Source organism: Bos mutus, chromosome 10, assembly GCF_027580195.1.
Source record: "Bos mutus isolate GX-2022 chromosome 10, NWIPB_WYAK_1.1, whole genome shotgun sequence".
Classification (NCBI taxonomy): domain Eukaryota; kingdom Metazoa; phylum Chordata; class Mammalia; order Artiodactyla; family Bovidae; genus Bos; species Bos mutus.
Genome location: NC_091626.1, coordinates 12,831,658 through 12,857,765, shown reverse-complemented (window position 1 = coordinate 12,857,765; position 26,108 = coordinate 12,831,658). Strand labels below are relative to the sequence as shown.

The window sequence follows — 26,108 nt, the reverse complement described above, 5'->3', positions numbered from 1 at the left end:
TGATGAGTGTATATATGACCATGCCCACAATCATGATTATAAACACATCTCTTACCCTCCCCCCAATTTTCTCACACTCCTTTGTAATTCTTCCCTTCCACCCCTTCCTTCATTCACCAGGCAAGCACTGATGCGTATTTTGTCGCTACGGATTAGTCTGCAATTTCTAGAATTATGTAATAGATTCACACAGCATGTAACAAAGCTCTTTTTTGTCTGACTTTCACTTAGCATACTCTTTTAAGATTCTTCCATACTGCTGAACTTTTCTATGCTTTATTCTTCTTATTGCTAAGCAGTATACTATTGTATGGATATACCACAATCTGTTTATGCGTTCAACTGCTGATGGACATTTGGGTTGTCTCTACTTTTGGCTATTACAAATAAAACTATTATGAGCATCCAGGTAGAAGGGCCTTATTGAACCTATGCTTTCTTTTTTTCTTTAGGGAAAATTCTAGGAATGAATTCATTGAATATATCATAGATACATGCTTCATACTTTAAAACACTGATAAACTGCACCATTTCAGATTCCTATCAGCAGTGACTGAGAGTTTCAATTGCTCCACATCCTGAATAACATAGTCTCTACAGACATTCTAGTCGGTGTGTAGCAGTAACTCATTGTGGCTGTAACTTACATTTCCTTCATGACTAATGATGTTAAATATCTTCTCATTTGCTTATTTGCCATTCATATATCTTCTTTTGTAAAGTGACTCTTCAAATCTTTTACCCATTTTTAAAACACTTATTTTATTTACTTATTTGGCTGTGCCAGGTCTTAGATGTGACATGTGGGATCTAGTTTCCTGACCAGGGATCAAACCTGGGAGTTTGCATTGAGACTGCAGAGTCTTAGCCGCTGGAACACCAAGGAAGACCCTACCCACCTTTTTTAAATTGCATTGTTTATCTTTTTATTAGGTTTTAAGAGGTCTTTAAATATTCTCAATAAAGTCCTTTGATGGATATATATTTTGCCCATATTTTCTCTTAGTCTGTGGCTTGCCTTTTCATTTTTGTCACAGCATCTTTTGAAAATCAAATGTTATTAATTTAGATGAAGCACAATTTATTGATTTTTGCCTTACAGTTGGTGCTTTCTGTGTCCCATTTTCTCTTTTAAAATTTGTTTATTCGTTCATTCATTTTTGGCTGCACTGGGTCTTCGTTGCTGTGTATGGGCTTTCTCTAATTTCGATGAGCACAGGTTACTTTTTGTTGGGGTTCTCGGGCTTCTCGTTGTGGCGGCTTCTCTTGTTCCGGAGCACAGGCCCTGGGTGCGTGGGCTTCAGTACTTGCAGCACGAAGGCTCAGTAGTTGTGGGGCATGGCTTAGTTTCCCAGTGGCATGTGGGCTCTTCCCAGATCAGGGATTGAACTCGTGTCCCCTGCATTGGTAGACAGACTCTCAACCACTGGACAACCAGGGAAGCCCCTGTGTCCCATTTTAAAACTCTCTGCTAAAACAGAGGTCACTAAAATAGTCTTCTGTGTCTTCTTTTAGAAGTTTTAGACTTTTAACCCATACAGTTAGACCTATGATCCACTGAGAGCTAATTATTGTATATGGTGTGAGGAAATGATAGACGTTCATTTTTGTGCATATGGATATCCAATTGTTCAGCATCATTTGTTGAAAAATTCTTCTTCCTCTATTGAACTACTTTGTCAAAACTCAACTGACTATGTATGTGTGCATCTGTTTCTGAACTCTTCATTCTGTTCTATTTGATCTATTATGCTTAGCTTCACACCAATACAAACACTCTGACTACTGTAGCTTTATAATAAACCTTAAAGTCCAGTAGTCTTAGTCTCCCAACTATGTTTTACCTTTTTAAGGTTGTTTTGGCTATTCTAGGTCCTTTGCATTTACATTTAAATTTTAGATACAATTTATCAACTCTACAAAGGCTACTGGGATTTTTAATGGGATGTGTTTGAAACTACAAATCCAGTAAAGCAAATCTGACATCTTAAGAATACTGACAGTGGTGGTTGCATAACAATGTGAATGTACTTAATATCACTGAACTGTACATTTTATTTATTTTTTTATTCTACTTGAACTGTACATTGTGAGATGGTAAAAATGATCAATTTTATGTTATATATATTGTACATTTTAAATTTTTAATTAAAAAAAAAAACACTTATTCTAAAATTTAGAATGTATTATAGTACATACTGGAGAAGGCAATGGTACCCCACTCCAGTACTCTTGCCTGGAAAATCCCATGGATGGAGGAGGCTGGTAGGCTGCAGTCCATGGGGTCGCAAAGAGTTGGACACGACTGAGCGACTTCACTTTCATTTTTCACTTTCATGCATTGGAGAAGGAAATGGCAACCCACTCCAGTGTTCTTGCCTGGAGAATCCCAGAGACGGGGGAGTCTGGTGGGCTGCCATCTATGGGGTTGCACAGAGTTGGACACAACTGAAGCGACTCAGCAACAGCAGCAGCACAGTACATAGAGCTTCCCTAGTGGCTCAGATGGTAAAGAATCTGCCTGCAATGCAGGAGACCCAGTTTCAACCCCTGGGTCAGGAAGATCCCCTGAAGGAAATGGCAACCCACTCCAGTATTCTTGCCTGGAGAATTCCATGGACAGAGGAGCCAAAAGGCTACAGTCCATGGGGTCACTAAGAGTCAGATTCGACTGAGTGACTAACACTGGGAATACAGAATGATTCGTAAGCTGGGCAGTAAATCCCACCAGTCCACTCCTCTCTTCCTCTGCCATCCCCTCCTAGACCTGTGCTAAGGCACATTGTAGCTAAAGGGACATGACCAGAGAACTATGTTTTCCATTTGTCTTTCCTCTGGCTTCTTCATCTTTTTTTTAAAAAATAAACTTCATTAAGACATAAAGGGCTTTATATACTATTAAGTGTTTCCCAGGTGGCGCTAGTGGTAAGGAACTCTCCTGCCAGTGCAGGAGACGGAAGAGATGTGGGTTTGACAGAAGATCCCCTGGAGGAGGAAACGGCAACCCACTCTAGTATTCTTGCCTGGAGAATCCCATGGACAAAGAAACCAGGCAAGCTACAGTCCACAGGATCGCAGTGTCAGACACAACTGAATCGACTTAGCACACACACATATACTATAAAATGCAACCACTTTATCAGAAAGTCTAACTTTTGATAAATGCATATACCCACATATCTACCACCACAATCTAGATATAATACTTCAACACCCCTAGAGAATTTCCTAAGGCCTCACTGATGTTAATCTCTCCGAAAGCCCTCAGGCAACCACCAATCTACTTTCAGTCCCTAAAGATCTGTGTTTTCTCTATAATTTTACATACATGGAAATAGTCTATACTATTTTGTGTCAGGCTTCTTCCATCTAACATTAAGTGTTTTTGATGGTCATCAAAACTACATGTGTATATTGGGTGGGAGGAGGGAGGAGGGTTCAGGATGGGGAACACATGTATACCTGTGGCAGATTCATTTTGATATTTGGCAAAACTAATACAATTATGTAAAGTTTAAAAAAAAAAAAACTACATGTGTCAGATTTCTCTGGTGGTACAGCGAAATAAGAATAAGACAAGATGCAAGGTAAGAACCTGCCTGCCAGTGCAGGGGACATGCGTTTGACCCTGGTCTGGGAGGAGCCCACATTCCTCAGGGCCGCTGAGCCTGTGTGCCACACCTCCTGCGCCCACATGCCTAGAGCCTGTGCTCCTCTGCAAGAGAGGCCACCATAGTGAGAGGCCATGCACAGCAACGAAGAGCAGCCCCTGCTCCCCATAACTGAAGAAAGTCCCCAACAGCAATGAAGACCTAGAGCAGCCATATATAAATTAATTTTTAAAAACTATGTGTGTCAAGTCTGTTCTTTTTATTGCTGAATAACATTCTATTGTATGGATATACCGTAATTTGCTTATCTCTTAGCCTGCTGAAGAATATTTTAGTTATTTCTACTATGAATATAGCTGCTTTAAATATCTGCATATGAGTCTATCTACATGTTTTCGTTTATCTTGAATACCTAAGAATGGTACGGTTATATGATAAGTGTATGTATACTTTTATAAAACCCAGAGTTTCTTTAGAGTCAAACTCATACCCAGTCAGTCATGGCTTTGGGCCTATGCACAGTCTAGTCCAGTGGGCAGCCAAGGACGCTGAGGGCTGGGTAACTAAGTTCCAGCTGGGGATCTGGTCTGTGCGTACTGGGTGACTATGTCTTTCACAGTCTCAGGTAACAGGCAACAGTTCAGTTCAGTCACTCAGTCGTGTCCGACTCTTTGCAACCCCATGGACTGCAGCACACCAGGCCTCTCTGTCCATCACCAACACCCGGAGCTTACTCAAACTCATGTCCCTGGAGTCAGTGATGCCGTCCAACCATCTCATCCTCTGTCATCCCCTTCTCCCGCCTTCAATCTTTCCCAACAACGGGTCTTTTCAAATGAATCCATTCTTAACATCAGGTGGCCAAAGTACTGGAGTTTCAGTTTCAGCATCAGTCCTTTCGATGAATATTCAGGACTGACCTCCTTTAGGATGGACTGGTTGGATCTCCTTGCAGTCCAAGAGACTCTCAAGAGTCTTCTCCCACACCACAGTTCAAAAGCATCAATTTTTCGGCACTCAGCTTTCTTTATAGTTCAACTCTCACATCCAAACATGACTACTGGAAAAACCATAGCTTTGACTAGACGGACTTTTTGTTGGCAAATTAATGTCTCTGCTTTTTAATACGCTGGCATATGTATACTGGCATAATATTCAGGCATACCACAAAGCAAAAAGAGGGTGGTTCTTACTTCTCCAGACAACAAACTAAACAAAGAGTCGTAGTAAAAATAAAAAATACCAGCAAATGCCTTTTATACTAAAACAAAACATAACAGAGGATGCAACAACTTTTAGATTTCAGCTAAAATCCAAAACATCACAACTAGCAAATAATTTCTTACCTCTGTGCATAATCTTATGCTTCTCCCTCAGGTATGTCAGGCCTTTTATTACCTAGGTGAGAGGAAATGTAAAAAGAGGGAAACTGAAATCGTGGTGTTTAGAAAATATTCAACCTATTTTAAAATTATCTAGAAAATACTTCTTCTAACAACACAAATTTGCCTTCTTCCCTTATTTTTCTTCTCTCTTTTGATTTTTTTCATCTGTCTTATTAAGAAACCATCTTTTTACATGGTATATAGCATATGATTTTTAAGCAAAATTGGTAATTGCAAGTTTAGACAACTTACATTTTAAAAAACACTTTGCCTGAATTCATTTTTTTAATCTGCAATCTAAAAAGAAGCTTTCTGATGCCAAAAATGAGAATTCTTTTGGATACCCTGTCCTATTTTTCAAGATAGATTTTAACATACAGAAAGTTACTTTGCTAGTTTTAGTGAAAGGGAGAGGATATTGTATCTAGAATCCAGATAAGAGAAAATTCTAGTGAAAAACCTAACTTTTCTTAGAAAACCTCCCTTTGTCAACTTCCCACCTTCCTCCTTGTCCCTTTCCTATTTATCAATGAGAGAAGTTGGAAGAAAAGCTTCTCAATATACTCACAGCAATGCTAACTTTTCCTAAAATTTGTTCAGGAATTCTTCCAGCTTTCTTCAGAACTTGATCCAAGGAACCCCCATCCTAAGAACAAGAATACCAGAGCCTGTTTAGTGCAGTGTTTCTCACTACTCTTTCAAGAATTAAACTTCAGGACCAAAATCAATCTCACACATGACAGATCTTCCTAGAAGGGTACCCTCTGGTGTGCTCCAGATATCAAGTAAGATATGAATGTGAAACATTGTGGGATCTAGCAAATGATTAATAACTCAAATCCTATGAATAACCATCCCATAAATTACTAATTCAGCGGTTCACTCTGCTGAACTGACAGAGTAGAGCCTAGGAGTGCTCTAGAGGCGCACTATCTGAATCTGCATTCCCAACTCGCACTTACTATCTAGTGGACACTGACTAAGTTACTCAACTTGTACAGTGGGAATGACAATAATTAAATAAGGCTACTGTAAGCATTAAACAGGCTCATACATCCAAAGCCCTTGGAATAGTATTTAGCCCACAGTAAGTTCTCAATAAATGTTTGCCATTCTGTCACCATTATGTAAGTCACAACTTGCATTTGGTATTATCCTAACGAATTATACTTCACAAAATCCAAAGAAAAATACCATAGAAAGTAATTATTCATTCCACAAATCCTACAAAGCACCATGCACTGTTTGAGGTTCTGTGGGGGATAAAGATACAAAAAAGACCAAGCTTTTGTCCTCAATAAATTTATAAACTAGTAGGAGAATATACCACTCCACAAAACACAACGAAACAGAATAAATGTATATAGTAAAAGTGCTGCACACACCCAGAGAAGAAGGGAGAATTCTGACTTCACTCAGAAGATAGCATTTGAGCTGAAATCTTACTCAAGGAATGAGTATGATTTCCATACCTGCAAAAGGAGAGGAGCAAGGGGAGAAAAGAATACGGTGGAGGAGTGGAATTCTAACCACTGGATCACCAGGGGACTCCCAAGAACAGGGCATTTCAACGAGATCATAAGCAGAGAAACACTAAATTGCTTAGTACTCCTGGGATGCAGCCAATTATCAGTCACAATATAAAATTACCCCAGAAGCAGAGATGATTCCTACAAACTCAGACTGATTTTCTAAAGTATCCTGTCTACCCTGGGCAGCTACCATCATCAACTATCACCTGTTAATCACCTCTGCATAAGGCAGAGGGATATGTGAGGAACTACAAATGAAGAAACTATAAGGACAGGAAATAACACCCTCTGGTTGGGAAGACAGAACACATCATAAAGTTGTGAGGCACCGTGAATCCTCCTCTGAAACAGGGCAGGGAACAAACAGTTAAATGAAGAGAAAAGACATCACTACAGGTATTCAGAGGGAGCGATCCCTGGACAAAGCGGCCAGCAGAAGCGTTCACAACAAGGGGACACAGAACCTGAGCCTTTGAAGAGGGCGAGATCTGGGTAGGATAAGTAGAGAGACATTCCCACAGAGATCCCGCTTCCAACACCACCCAGTCTCTATGATGCAGCCAAGAAACAGAAGGTTGGAGAGCAATGCATGACGTAATAAACAAAAGGAGGACACAGCATAATCTCATTTTTATAAAACTGAAGTGTGCATATACTCACACAAAATCAGAGTATCAAAAATGTTACCAAAATGCTCCAGTCTATATAGTAAGATCAGGGATTTCTGTCGTGCAATAGTTTCTTCTCTATGCTTTTCTATGACTTACAAATTTTCTACAATAAATAAATGTTTTACCTTTTAAAAGTAAAAAAAAAAAAACTGACCTCATTTATGAAAGTGGAGAATTAAACCTATAAATCAATTAACAGATACTTACTGAGCATCCAGTTTGTGCAAAATTTGTTAGGAAGTTACAACACTGCTTTCTTTCTAAAGGAAGTGAGAAAACAAGTAAGACTCGTTCAGGGATACAGAGCTCTTGAAAAATGTTACCTAGGGACTTTCCTGGTGGTCTAAGTGGTTAAGAATTTGCCTGCCAATGCAGGGGACATGGGTTCAATCCCTGGTCAGGGAACTAAGACACCACATGCTACAGGGCAACTAAGCCTGAACACCAGCGACTAAAGCCCACATGCCCTAGAGCCTATGCTCTGCAATAAGAGAAGCCGCTGCAATGAGACGCCCACACACCATAACTAGAGTGAGCCCATGCTTGGCAATGAAGACCCAGGGCAGCCAAAAATAAAAAAATAAGTAAATAAAAATCATTTTTTAAAGTTACCTAAAATAATGCTAACCACAGATTATCAACTTAATATTCTACGCTTACAGAAAGGACAGTTTGGACCAATGACTTTCTATCATAGATCAGCTACGGATCATGGATGTTAATGAAAAAGAAGACAGTGCAGGTGTGCAGGCGTGTAGGCATATGCATACTAACAGCCTGAATACGTTAGACTTCTCATCACAACAAACTCCCAGGCACAACTACCTAACGATGGGTCAGACAACCAAGGAGCACAGGGGAAGATTTCAAAATTCAACCGAAAATTCAACTGTGCTATGAGATGGGAATTATTAATCTAGAGCCAAAGAGAACTTCTCCGTAAACACACATTTTCCAAGAGCCCTCGGGAGAGCCCTACCCTGGCTGTGACCCAGGCGGGTGCCTGAGTCACCCTTTGAGCCTGGCTGCCTTCACAATGCCACAAGCCCCTGGTGGCCAAATCAGACCAGCACCACAGCCCAGGTAAACACACCCAAGTCAGCAGGCTCCAAGAAAGGCCACAGCACCTCTCAATTTCCCTTACTGACAGGCACAGGGACTCCAGTGCAGAAAGTTTCTGGCTATTTCTATTTTGCTTTCAACTGAATGTGATTTCAGACCCTTTGTTTGAACGACTTTGCCTAATTATTAGGGAAGACTGTATACTTAAAGCTAGGGAACAGAGCAACTCTGCCCAAATTTGTGATGCAAACAAGGCAGAAAACGCTCTCAGGTTCCACTGCCAGGTCAGAAGGCAGCCCAGTGAAGTACCTTGGTATAGTAAACATTTCTGTTAACAAGGAAGAAATGCTGGCTCTCCTCCCTTTAGCCTCCTTCTATACTACAAGCAGAGTTACAGTATGGGCAAGGGGAGGAGCAGGATTTAAGAGGCACAAACCACAGTCAGGCTCACCCAGTGCTGCCTGCGACTCACCTCCCAACCTTTCAATTCTACTGCAGTTGCCAAGGACCTGCCTTCGCTGACTAAAGCTGCTGAAAACTGGGCTTATTTTTAGAAGCCGATTATTAACTAAGTCAGTGGTGCTTTTGTGAAGGTTTTCTATAGAAGAGACAAATGCTTTATGGAAAAAAAAAGAGAGCTTGAAACATCAACCCTGAGTTCCCAGCTCTCTGGTTGCTCAGCTACCCCTGAGCAGGAGTCTCCTTCCCCAAAGACAAGAACATTCCTGTTCTGATCAGGCAGCATCCAGGTACCCCTTGGGTCTCAAAATCCAGACTGGGCAGTACAAACACAGCTTTTTTCTAGAAAAGGTCAGCCCTAGCCAAGTGCATTGAGAAGATAGGGCTCAGTGCATGCTAATGACAAATTTAAAGTACATCCCAATAATTTATGTATCTGAGCAATACATAAATGGACAGGTGTGATAAAAGCAAACACGGGAAGATGTTAATGGTAGAATTGAGGTGGTGGGTTTAGACAGCACATTACACAATTCCTGCAACTTTCTGTACTTCTGAAATTTTTTATAGTAAAGCATTGGGGGAAAATGCCAGTGACAAAGGACATCATGCAAACACTGTGATACAGAGAGGGCCAGAGAGCCTGGGAAGGTAGGATATGGCTAATGAACAGAGCTCTACATGACAGCACCTTTCAAATGGGGAAGCTGAGACAAAGCAGAAATCCCCAAAGAGAAGTGGCAGGCAGCCATTAGAAAACTGTCCTGGCAAAGCAGCCGGTGCAGGAGCTCATCTGCAGGAGGCCTGTGCAGGGACCAAGGAAGGGGTGAGCATGCCCAGCCGAGAGCAGACAGCTACCCTGGGGCATGGCTGCTTAGACTTCAGGCCACAACTGCTTCCTTCCAGGGTCCCGTCCCTGGCAGCTCTGAGCCTCTCCACTAGTACTGAAGCAGTTTCAGCTGGGCCTAGGTACCCCCAGAAACAGGAGGCCCTAACTCTCTCTTGAGCCCCAGGCCTGACCATGCGCCCCCCCATCCTGGCCTGCCTCATCAGTTGGTCAACACATATCACCTAATAGGTGTCCTACACTGTGCTTGGCCCCAGAAAGCTTTTGACGGCCAGTTTCCCAGGCTCACCTTTCCCAGGTAATTACCTCCTCAGGTAATTCCAGAGACACCTTGTTTTGAGGACTTAAGTGAGAAGAGCTCACTCACCCCAGAGAGCCAAATCCATGGGGGAAAACAACCGACCTGCAGCTACTAGCAATGGGCTAAGAGAATGGGTGCCAACCCCCGTGACATCCTGTGTCATCTCGTCCTCTGGGAGGGAAAGGCTGAACGTGGGCAAGGAGCACGAGGCTGTGATCAGTATCTCTGAATCCAGACTGAAGAAAGAAGGGTTCCAGTATGAGGAAGTCTCAACACAGGTTAATTTAAGACAAACAGAAAGACTGAACGCCATGTGGCAAGATGCCACATACGGCTTCCAGCCGGATCTGGATAAATGAAGAGGCCACTGACTATCAATGTTTAGGGCCTGATCCTAACCTCTGAAGCAAGCACCCTGGAGGTCAACCATGCTCAAACCTACAAACCACCTCCTGGCTCCTCTATTAAAGGAAGAATAACCTCCAGTTTTGTGCTACCCTCTAATAAAGGGGTTGGAGGTTACTCAGGAAAGAATTTCTGATGGTTCAGAAGACAGTAGACATGAGGAGACACATATCTGGTGATCAAAGAGCCCCCATGTCCACAGCGACACCCTCACCATGACACTGCTCTCAATGTCCCCATCCCTGCAGCAGCTCATGTGGCACTTTGTACTAATAGGCACTAAAATAAGTGCATGTGAAGCTGATTCCATAATGATTAACTAATGTAGTGAACTGACTGGCTATGAGGGCCAAAAACCACAGAAACTCAAAAGGTTAGCATGGGGAGGGGTCCCTAGAAAAGATCCAGTCCAAACATTTTTCTGCAGAGATGAGAAAATCCTGAGAGGGTACATGACTTATATAGCGTAATGGAGGCAATATGAAATTTAAAGGAGGTGGATCTGGTTAGTGACATCAGTTAAGAGTTCAGCTCTGACACTTACTGGTTATAAAACTTAGACTAATTACTAAACCTCTCAAGGCCTTACTCTCTCCATCTACCAGCTTGGGGTAGGGGTGGGGGTCAATCCATGTCATATGACAGGGCTGATATGATTAACAAGTCACATAACATGAAAAGGACTCAAGTGGCAGAAGATGCGAAAGCTAGTTACCATTGTGTCGAGCCATGCCGCCACCCATTCTCTGTTATTTTAGCAAGACCCAAGCGGGAAAAAGGTTGCTCAGGCCTTTCCTGTTTTACCACTAGTTGATCACCATCACCTCCACCCTCTCACCCTTCTAGTTTTCAAGGACCTCCATTGCCATTTACACATTTTCATCCAACTCTTGGGCTAAAGCTGGAAAACCAACCATCATCAGCACAAAGAGCACAAGAAACCCCAGGGACGAGCAGCAGCCCCGCCCCTCTGCCCTTCCCCACCCTACCAGGCTGAGAATAATCGGCACCCCAGGCCTGGGTTGAGACCAAGCCAGAAACGCTCACATGCTTCCCAGAAAGACTGCTTCACTCTCGCGGAAGCAAGAAGGAATGAGAGCTTTCTCAGGGACCTTCAGGTGCACCAAAGACATATTTCAGAACCTACGTTCCATATGGTACTGCAGAGACAGTCAGCACATGCCTGAAACCCGGTGAATGGCATTTCTTAATCATTAAAATGAAAAGATGTTCAATTTAACTGGGGCATCGGCAAGGGACAAACATCCTGGGAGGGTTCTCCTAGAGTTTAAGACCAGGCCTTGGGGCTCTCATTACAGAGCTGAAGACAGGTCTAGAGAATCAGGAAGGAAGCAGAGAAGTTGCTGAGGGACACAAGGCTGGGACTGAAAGCAGAGCACCCATGAAGCAGGGAGACTCGGTCACGTTAGCCTTGGTCTCTGAACTGTCAGCTCCAGTGAGGATAAAGCAAAAGCTAAAGTCTACAAAAGGTGTACTCTGAGTCAGATAGTGTGGTAGAAGACTTACATCTTTTATTTTAATCCTCACCACAACAAGGCAGGTATAACAGTGCCCATTTTACAGATGAGGAAACGGAGAATCAGAAAGATAAAAAACTTTCCAAGGACACGACAAGAAAGTGACATCTATAAACAAATAATTATTGAGCACCTGCTGTGGCTTTGGAGAAACAATGGTAAACAGAACAAAGTGTCTGCTTGGATTTTTGTGAAGAAGGGAATTATGAATCAACATCTCAGATACTAAAGTGCCCTGTGCCATGCTGCCTATTGGGGACAGAAAAGATTAACAACCTTGAAGCCAGCCTCTCTCCCTTTGAACTTCTGGCCATCAAGGATAGAAAGAGATCCCCAATCCCTATCCAGTAAACTCAACAAAGTACACTGGAGTAAGACAGCCTTGGTTCACATTTTACTAATTCTACTTACCAGTTGCCTGACCTTGATTAAGTTATTCCATTTCTCTGTGCCTCAGTTTCCTCACTTGTAAAATGCAGATAATGTACCCAACTCAATAAGGTGTTTGTAGAAATATAATATTAATTTGCTTAGGGTGGTGCTTAATATGATATATACCCAATAGCTATTAGTTCATCAGTATTAATTTTGCTAACCCTGCTCTTATAGCAAGTTATAAACTCTCTGAAAGCAGGGAGTCACCCACTTTCACTCATCTTCATAACCCCTGAACCATGTACCTAGTACACAGCATGGCAGGTAATATATGGGTTTAAACTACATTAACCAGGCTTGACCCACATCAAAATCTTGGGATCAAGAAAACTGAGAGATGTGCTCCAGGTACAACCTAGGGACACCTGGTTGCTGCCACCTCTCTGAAGAGACAGGGACTTAGGAAGGAGGCCTGTCATTTTCTTGGTTAATCCAACTTCTACAGTCAGGTTTCCTAAATGCCCCAGATAGTGATCTGGATCCAGGGAGGAACAAGGAAGCAATCGGTCAGGTCACATCTCAGAGCAAAGGTCAGACTGGAGCCCCCAGCTTTCCAGGCCGCTCTTCAGAGGCTGCCAGGCTGCCACACACCATGTGCTCCATGCAGATGCTGATCTCGCCGTCGCTGTAGAACGCCCCGTAGAAGCCCACGATATAAGGCGAGTTGCACTCATGGAGAACCTGCAGCTCCCTTATGATCTGGTTCCGGATGGCAGGTTTGATCTCCAGGTGAATTAGCTGGGGAAAGAAAGTGGAAGGAAGAGAAGCTTTAAACATATATGAATGGATGGAGGGGTGGAGGGGTGGGTGGGTGGATAGACAGAAGTTTTCTGAAATGCTTAAGCTCCTAAAGGTGGGAAGAGAGGAAACAGGCAAGTTTCAACAAACAGGTTACTGGCCAGCTAGAGTGCTGAGTGCCAACATAACCAAGGCAGGTGTTGGCACTGGAGGAGCTGTACCCAGGGGAGGGACAGCTGTGCCTCCACTCCCAGGAGCCAAGACTGAGGAAGAGGGGCCCTTTTGCTCCCAAGAACAAAAGGACCTGGGAAGCTGAGAGATGAGGGGAAGTGGCCTTAGAGACTTGGTTGATACCCAAGGGCTGCAGGACCAGAAGGGGATGAGGAACTGGGTCTGCCAATCTAAGCTGCCCAGGAGACTTCCCCTTGACCTTAGGAGCCTGATGTGGTTGAGATTTAGCCAAGGCCTGGGGGGCCTCCTTATCTTCGCCCCACCATGCTGTCCCTTGTTTCAGCTGAGGAGACAGGTGACAAAAACATGAAATGGTTACCGAATAAGGCTGAGCTTCTAAAAAGAGCCACGGACAATGAGTGTCAGAAGACATGGAAGCAGCGGTTAGCAGCGTGGGCGCTAGTGAAAGCTAGACAGGAGGTGGGCCTTGAAGATGGGAAGTGTTTGAAAAGATGGAAGGAACAGCATGAGCAAAAATATGTGGACAGAAACGAACATGGTGTGCTGCAAAACATGGAAGAGTCCAAATCTGCTGTCCAGAAAGAGGAGGACTCAGGGTCACCAGGGAGGCACGTCCAGCTCAAGGACTGCACGCAGGGTGCGGAGCCAGGACGCCGTACTGCAGGGAGACGAAGGGGAAGCATGGCAGGGGTGGAGCTCGGAGAAGCAACACGAAGTCAGTGTTTTGTGTGTCCCTGCTAAGTTGCTTCGGGCGTGTCCGACTCTGTGTGACCCCATAGACCGCAGCCCACCAGGCTCCGCCGTTCCTGGGATTCTCCAGGCAAGAACACTGGAGTGGGTTGCCATTTCCTTCTCCAATGTGTGTCCCTGGGGCTGGGTAAATGAAAGCAGCCCCTGCTCTTGAAAAATGGCAAATGACCATCTCAGCTTTCTTTCCAGAGCACCCAGAAAGCTAACAAAGGGTTCCTTGCTATTATTTTCCAGTCTGGGGAGTGGGATAAATACACTAACACATCATGAGTGTGTTTATCTGTAATCTAACAGATAACACGAATTCAAACTTCAAACAGCACAAAAGTGTACTGAATGAAAAGTCAATTTTCTTTCCACCCTTGTCTCCAGGCTCCCAGGTCTTCTAAGAGATAATCCAATTACCTGTCTACCAAGGCAAGCTTGATTCAGTCCTTTTTTTTTTTTTTTTTAAAGTGCCCTCACCTTTCTGGCCATAACAAGTCCGGACGGCTTGTGGGAGACCTTGAACACCACACCTCCATTGCCGGCACCCAGCTCACTGATCTTCTCAAAGTCATCATCCTTCAGTTCCCCCACCTTCTGCTTCTGGGTCAGAAAGGCCTCGAGGCGCTTCCGCTGCTGTTCATCGAGCTCCAGCTCCTCCAGCTTCTTCTGCAAGGCCTCCAGGTTGGTCCTGTCCCAAAGTGGGGAGCACAGGTCAACACCGGCATCAGAGAAGCCCACCCAAAGGAGCGCTCCTGCTGTGGAGAGCTCCAGCGCTGGGGCCAGAGAGAGAGCTGACGGAGGCGGCTCGGGGAGGGTCTCACCTGCTGTGGGTCTGCCCCCTGCACTCTACCACCCCTCACGGCTCACCACAGACACACTTCCCCTCTCAAGGTCTGGTCTCCTCGTTTGTAAAATAAGGGAATGAGTTCTCTCTCAGTAGGCTCTGGGCCTACAAAAGGAACCACAGAATCTACTAAAATCCAGAGCGAGCCACCTTACTCTGCCTTAAAACCCCAGTTTCAAAAAGTCCCACGAGTGTTGGTTTTACAACACCATAAACAAAGTACAATCTATTTCCTAAAATCACTAAATTGAAACCAAAGCACATCGTCGAAACAGGCTCTAACCTGAATCACAACAGAAACCCTCCTTCTCCATGTGATCAGATCAGGAACAAGGTGAATCAAAACACAGCAAACAGGATATACCTAAAATTTTTACTTTTGCAACAAACATGAAGTGCATTCATTCACCCACCTTCTTTGAGTAAGAGCTCCACATACAGTGCCTATCATTTCCAAATTCTTTCAGGTGGAGTAAAGATGTCAACAGAATAATCTCCATAAAACTTTAAGAGTTGGATGACTTTCTCCCATTTTAATGCTCACCTAATTTGACAGTAATTTTTTTTTTTTACTGACTTGGACTTACTGAGTCTTTGCACAGCTCTTAACCAGTATTCACAGAGGGAGAAAAAAGAAAACCACTTCATTTGCAATCATATTTCATCAGTTTATCTTATATTTAAATACATACATTACTTAATTACAGTTCCAGCTATAACTGTACAAATGACTTTGGGGACAAATCATCTCTTAGTAAGCACATAATCCAACCAGTGGGTGCCAGAGTGAGTGGGTGTGGCAGAGAGCAGCCCGCTAGTGCGTTTTACATAAAGAACTGAAAAGCGCTCGTTACCTCCCGGGAGCCTGTGAAGAGAAGGGTGGTAAGGAGCGCTTCTACCATGTTTCATTTTTGTCCTTAGTCTAGACAAACAACACGGGTGGCAAGACAGGCAGGCATTACGCATCAGGAAGCTGGTGACCTCCCCTCGACAGGCACCATTTCTGAGCTTGAAGGGTAAGAGCAAGCACCGTCTTCCACTCTTCGTTCACATTATACTCCAAACCTTAAGGAGGAGATGGAGACCCTATGCCTCCCCAGTGTATGGGAGGATCCAATACTGCCTTACAAATAACATGGTACACGGGGCCAGAGAGGACACGGGGCTGATTTTCCCCATCTTCCTCACTGGGTAACTCTGCGGGGAAAGAAGGCTGGGGCCATCAACTGAACTGTCCCCTAAAAATTTGTAAGTTGAAACCTTAACCCCCAGTGTTTGCTGCTGCTAAGTCGCTTCAGTTGTGTCCGACTCTGTTCGACCCCATAGACAGCCGCCCACTAGACTCCTCTGTCCCTGGGATTCTCCAGGCAAGAATACTGGAGTGGGTTGCCATTTCCTTCTGTAATGCATGAAAGTGAAAAGGGAAGTCGCCTAGTCGTGCCCGACTCTTAGCGACCCCATGGACTGCAGCCCACCAGGTCTCCTCCGTCCATGGGACTTTCCAGGCAAGAGTACCGGAGTGGGGTGCCATTGCCTTCTCCAAGGTCATATGGGTAGAGCCCTATTCAGATAGGACTGATAGTCTTGTAAAAGAGGTGGCCTATCCCCTACACACTCCAAGGAAAGGCTGTGTGAAGATACAGCAAGACAGCAGTCTCTACAAGCCAGAAAGAGAGGTCTCGCCAAAACCCAACCATGCTGGCAAGTCAACCAGTCCTCATCTCGGACTTCAAGCCTCCAGAACTAGGAGAAAAGTAATTTCTGTTATGTAAACCACCCAGCCTATGGTATTTTGTGATGTAGCCCCCGCAGACCGAGACAGTTGGTCAATATCGTCATCCTGAAAGGCTCAGCTCAGCCTCATGCTCCCCTCAGGCCTTCAGGTAGGGCGCTGGAACCATGGCTGCTGGGAGTGCACAGCTCACACCCTCTGGTTTCCCTTCTCTAAGGTCTCTCCACAAAGGAGCCCATTGATGACAACATTTAGAAACACACGTCAAATGCAGACAGACCTCACAGCTAAAACCTGGATGAGGTTACAGCTGCCTGGAGGGTCAGTAGTCTGACTGGAAATGCAGACTCAAAAAGCTCTCTAGAACACACACACACAGGGACGTCCCTGGTGGTCCAGTGGTTGACTCTCTGCGCCTCCAATGCAGGGGGCACAGGTTCAATCCCTGGTTGGGGAACTAAGATCCCATACGCCATACAGTGCGGCCAAAAAAAAGAACATACACACACATACACACCCCCACACTGAGCATATATGAGGGAGAGAAGAAAGGGGGGCTAGATGAAAAGATCATCACTCTCCTTAATAACACCGTATTCTCTTTTGAGTGTTTTACACATATTAATGCATTTAATCCACACCCCTACAATTACAACAGAGAGTGAACTCAAGCACAGACAGGGGAAGTAACTCTTCAAAGGTTGTAATCTAGTAAGTGGCAGAGCCAGGAGTCAAACCTGGGCAGAGAGAATCTCTAACCTTAATCATGATGCTGTATTACCTCTTCAAAAAGTTCCATACTTTCAAGGGTGGTGACTTGCAAACATGGGTGAGATCCTAGGGTGGCGCACTTAACACACCAGGGCTCAATCAGACGAAAAAATGGTATAAATGGTGTCCCTACATGAAGAGCACTTTGCCTCAGATGCCACCCCGTCTCCCTCGTAAGTCAATCTGAACAACTGCCTTGTGAGAAACACTGGCCACAAGAAGCCACGCCCATTTGGGGGCTGAGGAGGGGGAGGGGGAAGGTGGGAGGGACGCTGACTCTGCTCATTTTCTGACTCTGCAGAAATAAGGAATTCTCCCATTTTGAGGAAGAAAAACTAAATCTGGGCTTTGTGCCACCTTCCTCCCTGCCCTCCCTCCTGTGCTTCACGGTCCTTCCGCCTACTCCATCAGCTAAGGACCCAGCTTCTGATTTGTGCTTTCAGAGGGTGGAGCCACGGAGCGAGGAGACATGGCAAAAACTACAAGCTACGGTGGCAAGACTTTCCTGACGACTGGGGGTGGACCGGTGTCACCAAATTAATGAGTCACAGTAATCAGAAATCCTGGATGCTTATCCCGAACTGGGCATCAACTAGCTGGGTGACCATGAACAAGTCATTTAACTTGACAGTCTGTTTTCTCTCCTATAAAACAGAGTGTGAAGATGCTTACTTCACCAGGACAGGATCAAAACAGAAAACTAATGGGACAAAATACAGGCATTTTGACACATTTCAACACAAATGTTGGGGCAGGTGGGAGTGGGTTGGAGGATAAGGAGAAGCCACAGCATCAACAGCAGGCTCCAAAAACTACTGTCTTTTGTCCTTCCTGTAATTTAATTTCCTGTAATTTAAAAATTATTAAAAAGCCTCTAAAAGTGTTTTAAAAACTATTTCAGAGAATGAAAGACAAAAGATTGTATCTGAAGGTGAAAGGAAAGTCCTGGCCACAAAACGACTTTCACGACTCATTAAAGAGAAATCAATCAGTAAGATATCAGCATTCAGTACTGCTTCCTCTCACACAGGGAACAGATAATGTTCAACAGGCTCATCTGTGCCCTCCCAAGATGAAATGCTTCACACAGAGGAAATAGGAAGAGAGGGGCCCCTCACCTCCAGCCACCCGACAAATCTCCAACACTCAGAGGATGAGAACTAGCCTCTCTCACAATCTTTGGTTTTCACTGAAATCAGCAATATCAGGACTAGGGATTAAGAAAAGAACCTGGAGCCTAGCAGGTTCCATCTCTGACACACCCGGCCCTCTTCAGGGAGCAGCTGCGATAGCTCCAACCCCCAGCACGCACACTGCCTAGGGCAGAAAGGGAACAACACACTGCAACGTGAACTCTGCACCAGGGCTGTCAGTAAACACGAGTTCATCCAGACACACGAGCACAGGCTTGAAATGGGAACACAGAAGAAAAACAAGGGACTTGGAGAAAAACATGGGTTGTCATTCATGTTCTGAAAACACCAGGGAGGCACAATGAAGTGGGTGGGGATGAGCCTACAGAACATCTCCTTCCCTCTCAACTCACCCATCTGCTAAGCCTCATTACACGGCCACAGCTGGAACCTTTCATTCCTGGCTCGATGTTCACATCAAGCAGCAGCACACAAGGCAGCACATGGAGAGACCTGAAAGACCACGTTATGCAACCCATTCCACAAGTGAGGAGACGGAGGTGCACAGAGGGCGAGGTCCCACAGCTTACGGGCGGCAGGTCTCCCAACTCCTAAAACATTGCCACCTTCAACTTTGATGGTCATTACAACGGGAAGCTGACCTGAAAGGTGGAGGGAGGCAATGTCCAGACCAAGGAATGGGGTCATCAGACTGACACACACCAAACAGAAATGAGCCACAAATGCACGCCAAACACCAGCCCGTTGTCTGTCACCAACCTGAGCACGGCGGCGGCAGGTGGCAGGCCCCACCCCCACCAGGAGGAAGCACAGAGGGAAGAGCAGGGGGTGACCCCCACTCACTGTGCTGGGAGGGGAGGGGGAGCCCCGGTGCACGTGGGTCTCCTCACCAGAGAGCCCAGGGAGTGATGAACTTCTCCTCCTCCTGAGGAATTCGGCCAGTAGGGCCGGAGGAAAGAAAGGCAGAAAGGGAACAACCCCCAGAGACTAAGGATGCGCCCCTGACCTACATCCTATGCACTCCCCATCCGAGAGGTCTTGGGAGCTGCCTCCTTTTCTGGTATCCTTGATTTCCACACCCACTAAAAAAAAAAAGGATATGGGGAGTAGGTTGGAGAGAGTGGTCTAGATGTCTCAAAGGAAGTCTATCAACATGATAGCCAGCTGAGGAGGTGCAGAATAAGGCAGAGGGTGTATTTGGACTGAGGGGCTGAGGAGCTTCAACCAGGGAGGTGAGGGGAAAGGGGTAGAGCTGGCACCAAGGGTCTCTACATGGCCAAACCACAGACAGCAGGAGATGCAGGGGGCTACAAAGGCAAGGAGAGAGGAAAAGGGGCCTGGATGAGGAAGGCCAAGGGGCCAAAGGCACAGCTCACAACCTCCAGACTCCAACCTGGACTAGCCCACCTGTGTTAGCGCAGCCCACCCATGTGTGCCGACCATGGCCAGCCCTGGACAACATGGTGGGGAGAAGCTTATAGCCCCACCTCCATCCTGCAGGCGCTCTGGGAAGGGCTGGTTAACTAATGGGGGAGTAAAATTCTAGGAGTACGTATACAGGCTCTGTGAAAGAGACCAGATACAAAAGAATACACACTATGTCATTCCATCTATATAGAATTCAAAACTAAACTACACTATTATAAACAGTGATGCAAACTATAATACAGAATATTATATAAACAACAGTAGGATAAACAACAAGGCCCTACTGTGTAGCACAGGGAACTATATTCAATATCTTGTGATAAACCACAGTTGAAAAGAATATGAAAAAGAAGATATATATAATTGAATCACTTTGCTGTATAGAAGAAATTAACATAACACTGTAAATCAACTACACTTCAATTTCTTAAAAATCCAAAAACAAAAACAAAGTTAAAAAGTGATTACCCTTTGGTGGGGGAGGGTAGTGACTAGGAAGGGACATATGATGGTTAATTCCATGTGTCAGCATTGCTGGGTCTCAGTGCCAATGTATTTCATCAAACATTATTCTGGATGTTTCTGGGTTTTTGGGGTGTTGGGGGGGAAATGAGATGAACATTTAAATTGGTAAACTTTTAGTAAAGCAGATTACCTTCCATAATGTGAACGGGCCTTACCAGCAGTAGAAGAATTCTTCCAGCGGACTGCCTTTGGACTTATAGTGCAACTCTTTCATGGGTCTCCAGCCTGCCAGCCTACCCTGAAGCTTTTGGCCTTAACAGGCTTCCACAATCACAAAAGTAAATTCCTCTAAAAGTTCCAGTCAGTTCTGTCTCCTCTCTCTTTCTCAATCTCAGTATCTCTTGATAATCAGATCAATCTGCCTTGAAAGCTCCGTTCTGATTTCCTTTTATTCTTTTTTTCCCTCTTTGTGTTTCAGCTTGGATAGTTTTTATGAACCCTTCTTTTAGGTCACTGATTCTTTCCTCAGTTCTGTCCAGTTTGCCAATAAGCCTGTTGACCTCTGATGTCATATTATAGGTTTGTTTCATCTCCCCAGGTCTTCGGTGACACTACAAGGCCCTCGGTGAATAGTGAAAGGAATACAGACAAAGAAGGGCAAATTAAGACAATGATGTGATGGTAAATAAAAGGTGATTTCACAGATTAAGTGAAAGTGCAATATAAAAAGTACTGGAATCACCAAAATTGATAAACAAATATTTCATATTGCTATGGTATTGTCAGTAATTGTTGGTTAATAAGAATAATGTGTGATTTGACAGTACCTACTACTGATTTATTGCATACGTGCTGTGTGCCAGGTATTCTGCTAAACATGGATAAGCACCTAAATTCCTGCCACCATGGCACAACTGCCACTGTCAGCCCCATTGTACTGATGAAATCCCTGCGTTTTCCCGTTTTCATGCAATAAGTAATAGCGTAGAAAAGTGCACAACGTTGTTCAACACCACCTTTACTGCCTTTACCGGCTTCACCACCACTCCCAAAGACTTCAGAGCAAAGACGATCCTTCAGGTTCCCTAAGCCTCACAAAGAGCCTAGGACACAGACGGCTCTGCAGTTCGGAATATGCTGAGCAATCAAGATGATTTTTGTAGGATTCTAGAAGAACATATAAAATTTAGATAGCAAAAAAGGAGAAAGGGCGTTCCAGCAGGGTCTACAATATAGACTGTGGTACAGAACTGGGAGTAAGAACATTAAGAGCAAAGAACACTGGGAGAATAAAGTTTAAAAGTAAAAAAAACAGAAAATGAGAGTCGGGACAGATGTTTGTCACTAATTTCACTTTAAATCAAATAGCTTCCAAGCCAATAAGCAAATATTTTTAAAAGTCAAGAGAATGAGTTTGAGTAAAAGAAATAAATAATCATCACATATTCCTATCCTTCAAAAAAAACAACCCAACTTCATCCTTGGAATCAAACTGCCTTCTGAAATCATATAAAGAACCTTCCCATGGCATGTTTCTGCAGACAGGCATGCTGACACACACACACACACACACACACACAGGAACCTCTGGAGTGACAGGATCACCCACTCACACTCTTCTTAAATACTGAACAACATCCTGAATCAGACAGGGCGTGTCAAATTGTTGCTTGAAAGAACTGACAGCCTATGGTTCCTTCTGCCCCAGTGGACAAAAATGTGTTCATATTAGCCACACTTGAGTTAATTTCTGAAGGACCAGTCTTCTGTAGTGGTACCAAAAGGAAAGAAAAAAGTGATTGAGTTTGGAGGGAGAGGAAAAAAGATCAGAAGACAGAGGACAAAAAGGTATGCATCACCTTTACTTAATAGGGACAAAAGAGGGATGTAAGAGTCTGACAAAGAACGAACATTTAGATGCAGTTAAGAGATGAGCTCCTAAATGCTAGTCATGGTATACTCATTAACTCACCTAATCCTCACAACAACATTTAAAAATGGGTATGTTGTTCCTGTTTTACAGACATGGAAATGGAGGCCAGAAGTAGTTAAGTGACTTAACCAAAGCTAGGGTTGGAATTCCAAAGTTTGATCTTTCCCCCACACCAGCTAAAGAGCTCATGTCCTTCAAACAAATCTCTAACTTAGCTCATCCCTAACACCAGGTATTTACCCATTAGTGACTTTGAAGTAAGAAGTGTGTTTGGCTAAGAGGTAAAATCCCTGAGAGGGCAGCAAATTACATCTACCCCAAAAGAAACTTCTCTCAGAGGAACATCCGAGGCTGACACACAATTTGGTTGGGGAGGGAAGGGAAGAGATAGGACACTGACCGGGCGTCCACATGGGGTGAGCAGTAAACGTTCTGGCGGCCCTGAGAGGGCGGCAGGGAAGGGGCAGAAAGTGATGAAAGAAAGCACCAAGGCTGACCTAGGTAGAAAATCCAATAAACCGGTGGTCACCATCAGAAAAACAAAGGCAGCCGCGGAATGGGACTCGCTGACTGTTCTTGAAAGGACAAATCGGTGAAAGCGGCCTTAATACAATGCTGCACGTGATCCCACCCACTGGCGAGCCTGACAGACTACAGTCCATGAGGTCGCAAAGGAGTCAGACATGACTTAGCGACTAAACAATTCCCTGCTCTAGAGAAAGACATTTTAGCAACTCCCTGCATAATAATGGCCCAGGGTGTTCTGTGAACGACAGGTGCAGGTTGCTCTTTAAGGAGAAAGGATCCAACCACAACCTTAGACCTCATAACCCAAAATGGTGAGGACAGCTGAGTCCCCAGGGCAAAAAAAAATCAATAGCTAGTGCCCAGAAGCAGGAAGATGTAGTCAAAAAAAAACAAAAACAAAACAACAAAAACAAAAACCAAAACACAGCACTCAAAACACATCTCCAATTCTAGATCACGTTGAGAAATTTTCATTTCTCCAGACCCATTTCTCCCCTTAAATACACAAACAACATGTTTGTTACAGCAACATCCTTCTCCTTGCTCAAAGTACAGACAAGAGAGGTCAGCAAACCTCACCTTTGAGCACATACCACCTCTGGGGGAAATCTCACTGCCTGGGCCCCTCTAGCAATCTCAGGGAAGCCTGATCTCAGGACCAGGGCTAGAAGGCCATACACGTGCTTACGGAGGCACTCAAGTTCCTAAACTATTAGTCAGGCTCTCCACTTAAGAGTGACTGGTCTGGCAGAGTCAAAACCTAGCTGGTAGAAGTAACATCATAGACCAGAGAGAATGAAATTTAATGAAAACCCAAACTGACAATGTTCGTTTCTGTCTTCTCAAAGAAGGTGAAGGGTGAGGAAATAAGTGTGCTCGTAACAAATGCCCTCAGAGTGGAGGATACCTGAGGCCCGGAAGCCTGGCCCATAGTTGAGAAGGGGCTGCTCCTGAGCTCTGGCATAGGCAGAAGCAGGCCTGGGCAGCACACAGGGGTGGAGCTGGAGAGATGGATTATATCGCAGAATAAAATGGGAGAGACTTCTATGGGGAGTGGCTGTGAAGCAGCAAAAGATGAAGAAAAGGATACAACATGGCAGAGTGGCAGAGGTCATCTAAACCTAAGACCACCAAAGTTTATGTTGTCTTTATTGCTACAAGACATTCTCCCCACCCCAGACCTTCAGTCTACTCTGCCATGCACACAAACAGCCTTGTGTATATTTTGTTCTTACTGTTCTTTGATGGAAACAAAGGAAAGAGGGCCAAATTCCAAGTTGGTTCAGCACAGAGCAAAGAGAAGAGAAAAAACGCAGAAGGGAAATGTGAGTCCCAAAGAAAGAGATGTGACCAAGAGAATCTAAATCTCCAGGACTGCCCAATCTAGAGGAGGGCAGGGTGTAAGGAATGGGAGTAGATATCTAGGTTACAGCTGTGCTGTCTATAGCCGTGAAAATGCAACACAGATTCATTATGGAGCATCCATGGTGTGATAGGCACTATCTATGCTAGAGGTTAGGGAGGTACAGTGGTGGAAGACAATGTCCTGCCTCACCAGGCTGTGTGTGTGTGTGTGTGTGTGTGTGTGTGTGTGTGTGTGTGTGTGTGTGTGTGTGTGTGTGTGTGTGTGTAAACAGGGAGACAGAGATATAGAGATGACAGAAAGACAGACAGATATCACAGTGCAAGCCAATGGGAAGGGTACTAACAAGTACATCAACGACTGCAGGGTAAAGGAGACCATAATGCTGAAACTGAGGTGGGCACAGCGGGACATGGGAACAGAAAAAAGACAACTCCATCTAAGATGAGGAAGGGAAAGAAAAAGTCAGAAAGTGTAATGCCCACTGAAGACAGAACTGAAGGGTATCAGTTTCTGCAGCAGAGGGAAAAGCACTCCATGCAGGCTCGGGCATCAGCATGAACAGAAGAGCGCTGAAAGTTACAAGCCGTCCCAAGTGATCAGAGAGCAGGCGCGCCCAGGAGAGAGCCCAGACGAAACTGGAGGCTGCGCTGGGGCAAGACTGTGAAGGAGACAGCACATCACGCTAAGGGACTAGGTCTGGGAGGAAATGGGGAGACGCCGGCCAAAGGCTACAGACTTGGGGTTAGAAGACAAACAGGTTCTGCATGTCTAATGCTCAGTACAGTGATTCTAGTCAACAATACTATATTATATATTTCAAAGTTGCTAAGAGACTAGATCTTAAATGTTCTCACCACACATACACACAAAAAGAAACGATAATTATGTGACAAGACAAAGGTATTCACTAATGCTATAGTGGCAATCATACTGCAATACATACCAAATCAGTACAATGTATACCTTAAACTTATGCAATGTTATAGGTCAATTATATTTCAATAAAACATAAAAACTCTAAGTTAAAAAATTTTTAAGACGTGGCCCTAGCACACCAGCCTAAAATGCCTGAGGATGTTGTTTATGGTTTAGCAATAAACAGCAGCCTGGCATCTTAGTTTCTAAAAATGCCATCAGAATACTTATTTTACTACTTAAACATTTTTTTTTTCAGCATACATTGGTTCTATATTATACGTCTTACCTTCCATCACCAGATTTGTGACCTGCTGTCATTCAGCGATCCTGGTTTCTAAAGACTCCACTTTCTCCACAGATCCACTACCTGGTGAAGCAATGCTCATTTTTGCTGTACAGCTCCAGAGAGCCTTTTGTCCCCCACCTCTCTGGTATTTTTTTATTGACTGTATATTTTCTGGCACATAGGCAATCTGAAAATGATAGGCCATTCTGAACTGTACGCTTATCTTAAATTTGTATATTTGTATCAAATGAAAATGTTCACTTTTACAGGGTTGTTAACAGCAATTGGGGAGCAACTTCTGAGTATCTTCAGTTTCCTGGAAGGACACTGGATTCTCCATTAGACAAGCCGCAATATCCTTCACATCATGCCTCTCACGTTGCACGCCTTCTGCGTATATGCAAGTGTTTCTCAAAATATTTAAGATACATTCAAGATATCACAATTTGACCAGAATGCAATTTAAGTATGCACTTTTGGGGTCAAATCACCAATAATGCACTCATGCAAAGCAGACATTTAAAGAAGTAAAGAATTCTAGTTTGATGAAACAATCGACAAGGGGTTAATATATAAAATATACAAACATCTCATATGACTCAACATCAAAAAAACAAACAACCCAATCAAAAAACAGGCAAAAGACCTAAACAGACATTTCCTGAAAGAAGACGCAGAAATAGCCAAAAGGCACATGAGAGATGCTCAATATCGCCAACAGTTGAAATGCAGATCAAAACCACAATGAGACATCACCTCACACTGGTCA

General features: G+C 44.3%; 1 protein-coding gene across 2 annotated transcripts in view; it reads right to left on the bottom strand.

The window, feature by feature from the left end:
* Window positions 1-26,108, bottom strand: part of MAP2K1 (mitogen-activated protein kinase kinase 1) — a 74,965-nt gene that overhangs the window by 23,642 nt on the left and 25,215 nt on the right. For both annotated transcript variants that reach the window (XM_005893283.3, XM_005893284.3), the window contains exons 2-5: window positions 14,392-14,602; window positions 12,838-12,984; window positions 5,565-5,642; window positions 4,958-5,009 (exon numbers count right to left, since the gene is read on the bottom strand). In XM_005893283.3, the coding sequence (XP_005893345.1) occupies window positions 4,958-5,009; window positions 5,565-5,642; window positions 12,838-12,984; window positions 14,392-14,602 (488 nt within the window). The remainder of the gene's footprint in view (window positions 1-4,957; window positions 5,010-5,564; window positions 5,643-12,837; window positions 12,985-14,391; window positions 14,603-26,108) is intronic.